This window comes from Loxodonta africana, chromosome 24 (genome assembly GCF_030014295.1).
Source record: "Loxodonta africana isolate mLoxAfr1 chromosome 24, mLoxAfr1.hap2, whole genome shotgun sequence".
Taxonomy (NCBI): domain Eukaryota; kingdom Metazoa; phylum Chordata; class Mammalia; order Proboscidea; family Elephantidae; genus Loxodonta; species Loxodonta africana.
In genome coordinates, this window is record NC_087365.1 from 22,287,893 (window position 1) to 22,300,936 (window position 13,044).

General features: G+C 40.1%; 1 protein-coding gene across 1 annotated transcript in view; it reads left to right on the forward strand.

Annotated features, from left to right (window-relative positions):
* The first annotated feature begins 420 nt into the window (after positions 1–420).
* Positions 421–13,044, forward strand: part of HAO1 (hydroxyacid oxidase 1) — a 63,517-nt gene continuing 50,893 nt past the window's right edge. Inside the window, exons 1-2 of the mRNA XM_003411544.4 lie at positions 421–799; positions 8,690–8,841. Coding sequence (XP_003411592.2) covers positions 663–799; positions 8,690–8,841 — 289 coding nt within the window. The 5' untranslated portion in view covers positions 421–662. The remainder of the gene's footprint in view (positions 800–8,689; positions 8,842–13,044) is intronic.

Sequence of the window (13,044 nt, forward strand, 5' to 3'; positions counted from 1 at the left end):
TCTCATTCATTTCATAAGCAGTTTGTCACAGGAAAAACATATGATACAAATGTGGAAGAAAAATGAGTGAGCAGCCTTTCCAGGTACCGAACAAAGAGCAAAGGCACACAAAGTGTAGAAAGAAGCAGCCTTAGGCAGAGCTACGCCAAGAGTGTTTCATGAAAGGGCTTCTCTAGTCCTTACCTTTTAAGTCATTCCTCTATGTTTTTTTCTGACATCCAATTTCCTTCTGGAGTCCCTGGATGGTACAAATAGTTAATGCCCTCAGCTGGTAACTTAAAGGTTGGAGGTTTGAGTCCACTCCTAGGTGCCTCAGAAGACATGTCTTGTGATCTACTTCTGAAAAAATCAGCCTTTGAAAACCCTAGGGAGTACGGTTCTACTCTGACACACATGGGATCACCATGAGTCAGAGTCGACCAGAAGGCAACTAGTTTTATTAATCCCCTTCTGCTGCTTCCCCAACCCCAACTTCCTGTGACTTAGGTGTATGAAATTTCCAAGTCTAAGCATATGTTTGCTCTTTTTCATGTAAGCAATAGAGAACTAAATCTGAACTTTGGAAAAAGTCTGTTAATGATTGACAAATAATGGAATTGTCAGGGTGTAGAAGGCAATGCAGAATAAATTAAAAAAGACTGGGGTTGCTGTCACCTGCAAAAATGTTCCCTCGGCTACTTTGTATTAATGATTATGAACAACATGCTAAATCAGTACTGCCAAAGTCAGTATATGACTATTATAGGTCTGGGGCAAATGATCAGGAAACCTTGGCTGATAATGTTACAGCATTTTCCAGGTAAGACAACTTATATTTGAAAATAATTGACACACAGACACTGTACCAAAATAAGGTCTTCTAGCTTTATTTTAATAGTGTGGAGTTATTTGTCTAGATCTGTGCTTACTTGGGAGGTAAAAATTCCGGGGGCTGTAAAAAATCTTGGGCTTTTATTGTGTTTTAAAATATTCCAAGCCTGAGCATCTTGAATAATAATAATTCCTTGCTTGCAAGTATGTAGGTAATTAATTTAACTAGATATAAAAATGGCGATAAATTCTGAGGGGGCCATTTTCTTTTTCTCTGAGTATGACAGTGAGCGCCTATGTTCACGGTGTATAAGCAGCAGTAAACCCAAGATTGCCATCTTATCTGGCTGAACCAGATCAGATTGTTGTCTTAAATGTTCCCATACCACCGGCTTTCCGTTACTATTTATTTTGATTACTGTTGTCTAAACTTCCACTTCAGATTTCAATTTGTCTACGTGGCATTAATCTTTGAACTTTGCTGTTTTATCTCTCCTCCCAAAATGTTCATCTCTGTTCCCAAATTAGCTTCTCCCTTGCCTTTCATATTTCAAAGCACAAGATGGTGGGTGTCATAGTTTACGTGTTCTGTTTGTAACAAAAACAAGAAGTAAAATAATTTTGAAGGAGTGTTTTTCTCTCAGCAGTTACAAAAACAGTTCATTTGCTGGGATGGTGGAGGAGAGCCTTAAATACACTGAACCCTTCCCCTGTCATCCAGCTGCCATTATAGCCCTTAGCAAAGCTGATGAATTCTGTGTGTACTCATGGGTGGTGATAAATTAAAGATAAAAGGTAGAAAAGTACAAAGGGGAAAGAATCTGCCTTCCTTCTTGGTTTCTTCTTTAGCCTAGAGCAAAATCACTTTTGTATATGTAAATTTTTGTCATTGTTGTTCTTGTTAGTTGCCATCGCGTTGATTGCGACTCATGGTGACCCCACGTGTGCAGAGTTAGAACTGCTCCATAGGATTTTCAGAACCAGATTGCTAGACCTGTCTTCTGGGGCGCCTCTGAGTGGGTTCCAACTGTCAATCTTTTGGTTGGTAGTTGAGCATTTAACCATTTTTGCAAGCCAGGAACTGCTTCTATGTAAATTAGGAGGAATCAAATCATTCTAACCAGTGTGTTCCTCAGCGAGAAGCACTGATTCATCTGCAAAGCAGTATCAGAGCCTGAGAATGGGAATGCGGGAAGAGGGGGACTCTCCCAGTCCCCTTCAAGCCTTGACTTTGTCTCAGATTTTCCCTGAGACCCAAATAAGTTCAATAAATCCTGGGAAGACATAAAGGAACATGTTGGCTAGGAATGGAAAGCTTGAAATTTTGCATGATCTTCCCTAATCATAAATATTTTGGGCTTCTTAAAAATATTCTGTCCTGGGGGATGCCCCTTTTCTGGCCCATGTCAACTTGGTTCACCAGGTATGTGTTTTGGCTGTTAGTGGTCTGCTGAAAACAATATTATAACCCAATAAGTCAGTTAAACCAAGGAAATTTCAAGCCCTTGACAGACTCATTGTGTTGGTGTCTCTTAGTATTCTTCAAGTCACAATGCTCAGGTGACCACCTACTCCATTTATATATAGTCTTCCTCTCTCTTTAATGCCTTCATCCCATGCTAGTTAATTAATTAGCTCCCATTTATCAGGCATCTCCATGGACCAGATGCTGTACTACATGCTGAGAATAGAGTGGTGAACCAAACAGAGAAAGTTCCTATCCCTGTGATCTTATAATCCAATGGACAAGCACTGACTTTTGGCCTCCATAATGCTGGTTGGTTGAATTGATGCAAAATGGCCCAGAAAAGAGCCTCAGGGAGGGAGCAAAGTAGTACAGCTACTACTTTGATAGTAGTAGAAACCACCTTTGCAATCCTAGACGTTCTAGAAACTTTAATGGGAGCAACAGAAGGCTCTGGTAGTTTCCACATTATGAATTGGAAAGTATCTCATGGTACCTGAGTGAGTAGTCCCCTCCTACCTATGCCCTGGCAGCCCCATGTGTGTTGGAGCCCCATATGCTCCATAAGGTTTTCAGTGTCTGATGTTTCAGGAGTAGATCACCAGGCTTTTACTCCGAGGTACCTCTGGGTAGACTCGAACCTTCAACCTTTAGGTTAGCACCTGAGCACATTAACTGCACTACCCAGGGGGTCGACTCCATGGCAACTGGGTTTTTAAAGTATGTTCTGAGTAACTTAGGGACAGGAGAGATAAGGAGTTTGCAATTCTTCGCCGGTCTCTTTTGCTCAGCTTTAAAGAGAGAGAGAGAGAGAAAGGCAAACCTGTGTTAACCAGCTTTCCCTGGAGGAGCTGATGCTATTTTATTATCACCCATTTGAGAAGTTTTTATTGCAGCAAACGTTAGGGGCCGTTACCTACCGAAAACCTCAGGTCCTCTTTTGCTGTGTAACTGCTGGGTGACCCTTGATTCCTCATCCTGTGTCTGCTAGTTGGTCACGTGAACCTATGAATAGGTTTTCTGCTGGGGTGGTGGTGGCTTTGGGTTGATGAGATAAAGGCAATCCATCTGAAATCTCTCATCCTGATGCTAATGAAGGCTGCAAAAAAACCCCATCGAATTTCAGATCAACTATCGTTACACAATGTCAAGTCATTTCTAACACGCAGGTGACACTTATAAACCCCTACGCTGCCCCCCCCCGGGAACAACAAAAGGGCATTCATAGTGGCAGTAGTGGCATCATTAGAGGGTGTGGGGTGTGGAGTGCACCAGGGGACACTGTCAGAGGGGTGACACCAAAATGATGGTCTATAAAATTTTTGTGCAGCATTTCAACAGAAATTCAGTATTTTTCAATAAAGATATCCCTATAGTTATTTATAACAACAAAAAATTTTTCCTGAGCCCAGCTTACATGTATCAATATATGTACAAGGCTAAACTCTATGCTAGTTTACTTTTGAACCTTCTAACGCGCTCTGGTCAGAGCTGTCATTATTGCCCGATTATAAGGACGCTTCGAATCAATCGGTTTCCTCTGTACATGATACAGTGCAATGTTGTCCTCATTGCTGCTGGTGGTTTTATACTCGCTGCTTTGGTCAAATTTTCTGGTATTTTAGCTACAATATTGTAGTAATTAGTATTTGTGAAGTTCTATCAATAACTTCTCTGAGAATGAAGTAGTAATTAAACAAACAGGAGTGATATACAGAAATTATGATTTACAAGTAACAGTACAAAAACATTACTAAGGATTCTGTATGGTCAGGTACGGGAGGAGGTCCATGGGGGGTGACGCCGTGAATTATCGCACTGACAGCAACCATAGGGACTCCACTGAGTGACATTTCTCTCTCTGTGCTCAGCTCTGTAAACCACTTTTTGGGAGTTCTGGGACACAGGCCACTCATATGACCCAGCAGTTAGTTGCTCGAATGACATTTCTTGGACCAATATACTTGTGGCCAATTAAAAAAAAACAAAAAAAAACTCCAAATAAAGTCCAACAGGTGGACTCACCCAGAAGAACACAGTTCCCTAGTGCTGCTGTAGAGTCGATTCTCACTCAGGGCCACCTCACGTGTTACAGTGTAGAATCTTTACCAAAGCAGATTTCCAAGCTTTTCTTCTTTGATGCCACTGGGTGGGTTTGAATCGCTAACCTTTATGTTAAAAGTCGAGGGCAAACTGGTTTTGCCTCCCGGAGACCTTGCCTGATATTCCCTGATTGGAATTAATTTGAGAACGTACAGCACTTTGTTGCTTTTACACATTAACTCAAGCTGTCCTTCTCAACCATGGTCGGCACGTATTTTGTGCCTTTCTTAGAAATTGTCGCAGATGGAAAACAATTCTACAAATTGGGCATTTAGAAGTCCTCATGATTTCAGAATAGGAAGCTCTTCTCCTTCCTGCTGTATTACCTACTGACACTGAAAATTGTGTGGTTTTTTAAATAGCCGATGGGGAAAAGTGAGATCACTCTTTCACTTTGATATTTGGGAAGCGATACGAACTCACTGGCGACATTTTCAATGTTCTTCTCCCAGGCTTAAGCGTGGCAGCAACCTTCTGCTGCTTTCCACAGCAGGGGAGTAAGCTGCTGCCTGCTCTTGCATTGGAAAAGCAGCTGACTGTCTCTTGGTTTGGAAGATCCACATGAAAAACATTTCATATCCCGGCTCTATTGCAGGACATTACAATTTTTTCTTCTGCTCTTCTACTTCCTCCTCTCTCTCTTTTATTTATTTTTTGAGTTCCCTAAAGGGTGGCCTCATTTTCCAGATGAGTGGTCTCTCTTTCTCTCTCTCACACACATGTACAATCACACTCAATTTCAGGGGGTTCACGGACCTACACATCCCAGAACCTCTCTTTTATAGCAATGGGCCATTTTAAAATGCTTTTATTACTTAAATATGCTTACCGTGCTTTCTTTTCTTCACTTAAATGATGGTTCTTCTTTACTAGGTTGTATAAGAGGTTGATAAAGATCTAGTTAGAAATTTTAAATCTCTCAAAATTTTTAAAAATGCATGGAGAAAACTAAGATTGCAAACACTGTGTTTGATGTGTGTGTGTGTGTTTTAATTTTGTTGTGCTTTAAGTGAAAGTTTACAAATCAAGTTGGACTCTCATACAAAAATTTATAAACACCTTGTTATACACTTCTAATTGCTCTCCCCCTAATGAGACAGCACACTCCTTCCCTCCACTCTCTTTTCGTGTCCATTCAGCCAGCTTCTGACCCCCTCTACCCTCTCATCTCCCCTTCAGAGAGGAGATGCCAACATAGTCTCGTGTCTACTTGATCCAAAAAACTCACTTTTCACCAGTATCGTTGTCTATCCCATAGTCCAGTCCAATCCCTGTCTGAAGAGTTGGCTTTGGGAATGGTTCTTGTCTTGGGCTAACGGAGGTTTGGGGGCCATGACCTCCAAGGTCATTCTAGTCTTAGTCAGACCATTAAGTCTGGTCTTTTTAAGAGAATTTGGGGTCTGCTGTTTGATGTGTTTTGAATTTTTAGAGTTATAGATTCATGGGGAGAAAATGGCATGCAATAGGACTGTGTCACAAGACTGACAAAACATTGATTCGCTGTGTTTGGCTTATGTGCTCCAATAAGGTCAAAGCTTTTTTGCACGTCTTCGTTCAGTGAGAGCAGCCACCTCTCCGGGGGTGTTTTGTTGTTATCTGATTTGTTGATAAGTTAAATCTGAGGGCCTTGTCGGAGGTGAGGTGTAGGCCAAAAGCGCTGTTAGAAGATACCCACCTTCACCCCACTTCCTTTACCCAGGCATCTTATTTCCCATCTTTGAAAACTGTTTATTATTCAATCGGTTCAATTGTTTCATCAATCCCCATATCCTTTTTCCAAAGTGGAGGCCCCATAGAGGACAGTGTAAGGTTATTGTAAGCTAGTATTTCATGTATGATTGATTGTGGGAAAGTCACTTAAATTGGAGGTTCGGGTGGGACTTGAAAAGCTATCGGAGCTAGCTGATAAGGTCAGTTGTGTTTGCCCTTTGGAAAAGATGAAAACGTGGAGGACTATTTAGAGAACATGCGTTTCCCCACTCCATTGATTTTATCTAATGTTGCCTGAGAACTGCATTTTGCAGATTGGTGGAGGAGTCCCTGTAATGTCATCCTCAGAACAGAAAACGTTTTATGGGGAAACAAGAGCACATTATTAAAGTGATTGCGCCACCAAGTGGACGACCGTAGAACTGCTGCCTTGAAATGGATTGAGCCTTGTCTTGTAAATGCAGATTCAACATAGAAAAATGCCCATTAGAAAAATGCCCATTCGGCCTCATACACACACACACACACACACACACACACACACACACACACACACACACCCAGATGTCTTGCAGCTTTGTGTGTTCCTGACATAAATGCTTTCGTTGTTTCTCCAGCTCTAAATAAGTATCAGTGCCTTCCAAGGCTGGCATGCCAATGGCTATTAAAATCTTTTTCTCTCATTCTAATCATACACTTAGAGAAGACTGGTAATAAAAACTTTCTTCAAGGCTTCTGCCTCTCCCCCTTCAACATGGAGATCAAAGAATCACTCTGTGAGGATCAGTCAAGAAGAAGAGACTTCCAGCAACAAAGCCTGTCATGTGTCATAAAACAATGGCAATTATGATGTTCAAAGGAATTGCAAAGAAACCGCACAGTAAAACTTCTCTATGATGCCTTTCAGGGACTGGATATTTTTACTTTATTATATGAGGAAGGGTTAGATTTCAGAACCTTAGAGATTCCACAAACCTACTTTAAGGCAATTTTTTTTCTTTTGCTGTAGGAAGTATGCTTCAGTTAAGGACTTTGGAAGTTCCATTTCTTTTGGTCACACCATTGCTAAATCATAGTTCACTAAATTTACTAAAAATCTTCCTCTTTCTGGAAGCGGAATTAAATCCAAGCAGAGGGAGGTGGATGCTCGTCACGTGCTTGTATGTGTGTATAGCAGACGTTTACGGTACCACTGCTCGTTACAAAGAGTCTAGTCCTGTGCTTTCTCCAGTTTTAATCAGTTACTAATGAAGAGAAAAGTAAACTCAAACAGACTGGAGATACAAATTTTGCTGGAGAAAAAAGAGAACGAGTTCTCCTGTAAATTTTACTAGCGAATTTTCGGTTGTTAGTTTATTGATAATTTTTCTTGAACACAGAAGAATCACAGAAAAAGTCATTTAAAATAATGCTCAGGAGCCAAAAGTTCTTTCAACCAAAAATTCCAGTCTCTGCCAGATAACATTTTTGAGGAAAATGCTTAATTAAGCTTAAAATACTTTATATATATATATATATCTTTTCTCTCATCATCATGCGTACTTCAGTGGGTAAACACTCAGTTCAGGGCTTTTAAAGGAACTAAATTATAATTTTTAAAACGATTGCCTGAAGCTACTGTCTATTATTTAAACAAAACAAAACAAAGTAGACATACCACATCTTCTTAAATCCTATTTTAACCTCACACCTTAGTATGTTGCTATCATTGGGTGCTGTTAAGTTGGTTCCGACTCATGGCAACTCTACGCACAACAGAACGAAACACTGCCTGCGCCATCCTCATAATCTTTGTTATGCTTGAGCTCATTATTGCAGCCACTGTGTCAATCCATCTCCTTGAGGGTCTTCCTGTTTTTCATGACCCTTTACTTTACCAAGCATACCTTTTATACCATCTTCAAAGTGGCTTGGGGGAAGTGAAATGAAAACTATGTTCACACAAAAACCTGTAAGCAAATATTTAGAGTGGCTTTATTTATAATGGCCCTAAACTGGAAATGACCCAAGAAACTGTGGTGCCTCCATTCAACGAAATACTGCTCATCAGCCGACAGGAATGAACTACTGATGGATACAACAACGGATGGATGAATCTCAAAGCATTATGTTAAATGAAAGAAGTCGGGCACAAAAGGCTACGTATTGTATAATTTCATTTATATGATATTCTCTCGAAGCAAACTCCAGGAATAGAAAACCAGCTCAGTGGTTGTCAGGGGGTTGGGGTGGGGCTAAAGTTTCACTACAAAGGAAAGTGGGAATTTGGGGGCGGAATGATTGAACTAGATCTTGGTTGTGGTGGTGGTTGCATGACTGTATGTCAAAACTCAAAAACTTTCTACTAAAATGGGTGAATTCTACTACATGTAAATTATATCTTAATAGACAAATGTCTCGAGAAATTTATTATTATCTTATTGCTGAATTTCTACCCTAACAGAGAGTAAAAATAGCTTCTTTTCTTTTAGATTAGTAGCTTGCTTGATGGAAAATACAAAAAAAAAACCTTTTTTTTTTCTTTTTAACTAATATGTAATGTTAAACCTTCTGTTATACTTTTAAATTTGGAAAACTTTTTTTTTTTTTTTTTAATACTAGGTGGAAGCTATATCCACGGATGCTCCGGAATGTTGCTGAAATGGACCTGTCAACGTCTGTCTTAGGACAGAGGGTCAGCATGCCAATATGCGTTGGGGCTACAGCCATGCAGTGCATGGCTCATGTGGATGGAGAGCTTGCAACTGTGCGAGGTAGGGAGAGATCTCACCCAAAGGGGTGGAAGGCGGTGGGCATTTAGTCACTTCCTTCTCTGTATGCGGCAGACAAGCACTTCCCTGGTTGTTTTTGCACTCAGAAAAATTAAACTCATCGGCTCTGCCATCAAAATGCCTGTTCTAGCACAACCTGCTCCTCCACTTTCTAGCTGTGTAACTCTGGGCGGGATATTCTCTCTGTGCCTCAGCTTCCTCAGCCATAAAATGGGGGTAAAGTAGTTGCTAGCTGTCTCAGTCATCTGGTGCAGCTATAACAGAAATACCACAAGTGGATGGCTTCAACAAACAGAAGTTTAGTCTCTCACAGTCTAGTAGGCTAAAAGTTCAAATTCAGGGTGTCAGCTCCAGGGGAAGCCTTTCTCTCTGTCGGCTCTGGAGGAAGGCCCTTGTCATCAATCTTCCCTGGTCTCGGACCTTCTGTGTGTAGGAACCTTGGGTCCTGCTCTCCGCACTGCTGTCTTGGTGGTATGAGGTCCCCTTGTCTCTCTGCTCGTTTCTCTCTTTTATATCTCAAAAGAGATTGGCTTAAGGCACAATCTAATCTTGTAGACTTCATCAACATAAACCAAAAAAAAAAACAAAAAACAATTGCCTTCTAGTCAATTCTGACTCATAGCAACCCTATATAACTGCTGCTAATCCATCTTATCTACGTCATAGAGGTAGGCTTTACAACCCATAGGAAAATCATATCAGATGATAAAATGATGGACAATCACACAATACTGGGAATTATGGCCTAGCCGAATTGATACACATGTTCTTTGGGGACACAATTCAATCCATGACACTACCTTACTGGATTACTGTGAGGATTAAATTAGTTCATACATATAAAGTATTTAAAACAGTGCCTGGTGCAGAATAGTGGCTCAATAGCTATTAGTTATTACTGTGAGTATTACTGTCAACATCTCATAAAACCGAGTAATTCAATGGCTTGTCTAAGGTCACACAGCTACATCATAGTAGACATTGAAGTCAACCTCCTCGTCTCAAATCCCTTACTGCTTTCCTCAAACCAAAGTGATTCTCACAGTGAAAGAGCAAATTCAGCGACCTGGTTAGCGGAGGCATCGCTAGGGGGCACAGGGCGGGGGTGGTGCAGACCACACTGGGTGACACTGTCAGAGGGGGGTGACACCAAAATGACTGTCTATAAGATTTTTGTGCAGTGTTTTGGCAGAAATTTATTATTTTTAATATAAATATCCCTGTAGTTATTTGTAACAGCAAAAACATTTTTCTTAAGCCCAGCTTATATGTATCAATATACCTACAAGACTAAAACTCTATGCCAACTTACTTTTTGAACTTTTTAATGCACTCTGGTCCGAGCTGTCATTATTACCCAATTACAATAATGCTTCAAGTCAAGTGGTTTTGTCTGCACGTGGTACGACACGCACTGTTGTTTTCTTTGCTGCTGGTGTTTTTGTAGTCGCTCATTTTGTCGAATTTTCTGGTGTTTTAGCTGCAATATTGTGGTATGGTTTATAAGTAACATTAGCACAAAAAAAATTACTAAGGATTCTGTATGGCCTGGTACAGGAGATCGATGGAGGGTGAGTTATCGCACTGAGTGGCATCAACGCTGATGACACCATTGCTGGTTGGGTATGTCTCCTGCCATCATTTTGAACCATGGTTCTTTACATTTCCTTTCTGTCTTATGGGGAAGTGGAGAGAAATACAAATATCATATAAAGCAATTCCTTATCTGTTATGCTGTTAGAAGCTGTTGAGTTGGCCCCCATCTCATGGCGAACCCATGGGCAGTATGAATGGATCATTGTGAGCCACAGGGTTTTAACTGGCTGTTTTTCTGAAGTAGATTGCCAGGCCTTTTGTCCCAGTCCATCTTAGTGTGGATACTCAGCTGAAACCGTTCAGCATCATAGCAACAAGCAAGCCTCCTCTGTGCATGGTAGCCGTGCCTGGTAGCTGTGCCTGGAAGCTGTGTCTGGTAGCTGTGCCTGGTAACTGTGGCTGGTAGCTGTGCATGGTATCTGTGGCTGGTAGCTCTGCGTGGTAGCTGTGCATGGTAGCTGTGGCTGGTAGCTGTGCGTGGTATCTGTGGCTGGTAGCTGTGGCTGGTAGCTGTGCGTGGTAGCTGTGCGTGGTAGCTGTGGCTGGTAGCTGTGCATGGTAGCTGTGCGTGGTAGCTGTACATGAGGAGCATTAGCTGGGAATCAGACTTGGGTCTCTCGCATGGGAGATGAGAATTCTACCACAGAATTCCTTATTAGGGCTAATTTATTAACTTCCCAGCCCCCCCAAATGTGAACATTTGAAAAGCTATGAGTAGTGATAAATCTCCCTAAATTCTGCCTCAGAAATTCATATACAAGTTGGTAATGCATTCTATTTGATGCCTTTTGATGCCAAATAGGACAGGAAATAACACTTTATAACACTTTGATTATATGAATTTTGGATCTTGATTTACCTCCTTCCTTGAAATGTTTCCACAGAATGCTGCCAAGGGTATCAAAATGACCCATGAAAGGGTTCTGAGCAGACCTAGGTCAAAGGCTAGCCCTTTCTTTATTCTAAGACCACACACAGACAAGGGGCTTTGGAATCCCAGATGTTTGTAATTCTGAAACTTAGGTAGGAAAAAAAAAAGGGAGATACTAACTGAATATATGTCTATTTAAAGTTGGGATAGAAAGCCCTTTCTAAGCATGATGCCATAGAAAACAATCATTAAAACAAAAACAAATAAATCAACATAAGAGCTTATTTTTGTGCTCTCAAATTTCTATAAAAATCAAAAGCAAATGGCAAATGGAAAAAAATCTGAAAAAAATATGAGACTATAAAGGGTTAACATACTTTCCACATAAAGAGCCATTATATTTGAATAAGAAAATAACATACACCAGCACAACTAGATGGTGCCCGGCTACCAACAACGGCTGCTCTGACAGGGATCACAATAGAGAGTCCTGGACAGAGGTGGAGAAAAATGTAGAACAAAATTCTAACTCACAAAATAAAAAACAACCAGACTTACTAGTCTACAGAGTCTTTTGAAACCATGAGAGTATAGACCTTGGACACCGTTTTAACTCAGTAGGATTAGACAGTTCCACAAAACAAAACGAGACTAAATGGGCACATCAACCCAGAGGCAAGGACAAGAAGGCAGGAAGGGACAGGAAAGCTGGTAATGGGGAACTAAAGCCGAGAAAGGGAGTGTTGACATGGGGTTGCCAACCAATGTCACAAAACAATATGCGTGTTAATTGTTTAATGAGAAACTAATTTGCTCTGTAAACCTTCATCTGCAACATTATTTAAAAAAAAAAAAAAACTCCAAAATGGACAAAAAGACATTACTGGACAAAAGATATAAAGAAGAAATTTAACAACGGAGAAATAAAATTGGCCAATGAATATATGAAAAACATTCAATTTTGCTAATAATCAATGAATTATAAATTAAAATTGTATTTTCCTTGAATATCAAATTATTATTTTAAAATGGTACAGTATGATGACGTTAGGAAAGAAATATATGTTTTCCGATACTGATGTAAAATGTAACAATCTTTCTAGAAAATAATTTGGCTCTGTGTGTCAATGCTTTAAAAATGGGAATTCCATGTGATGTGTAAATTATCTTCTAAGAATTCCAAGGAAATAATTAAAATTTTGAAGAAAACATATCTGCAAGGATGTGTATGCCTCTATTATTCTTAGTAGGAGAAAAGTTGAGAAAAATCCTGAACGTCCCATAATAGGAGATTGGTTGCAAAAACTAGGGTGCACAAAAAATGGGATAAACTTTAAAAGAATTATGGTTAGAAAAGTTGTAATGACATGGGAAGATGTTACGATATACCAGCTTTTAAAAAGACAGTTACAAACAGTTCTAATGTCCTAAAATATATTCTTAAAGACCAAGAAGGCACACTATAGTTTAAGAATGTTTCTTGGGAGTGGTGGGATTACTCCTGACTTTATAGTCTTTTATTTTTGGTCCCTCCTCATAGCATTTTGTATGAATTATTTTGGAAGAAGAAGGTAATAAAAATTAGATTGAAAAGAAGAGAGAAAAGTGGAGAAGGAACAACGAAGGGAATAGAAGTGAAGGAAAGGGAGTGGTGAAGGCTGTCAACAAATCTCACTTGGTAAGACACCTTGGAGCCTATGAATGATTTTTTACTCTAT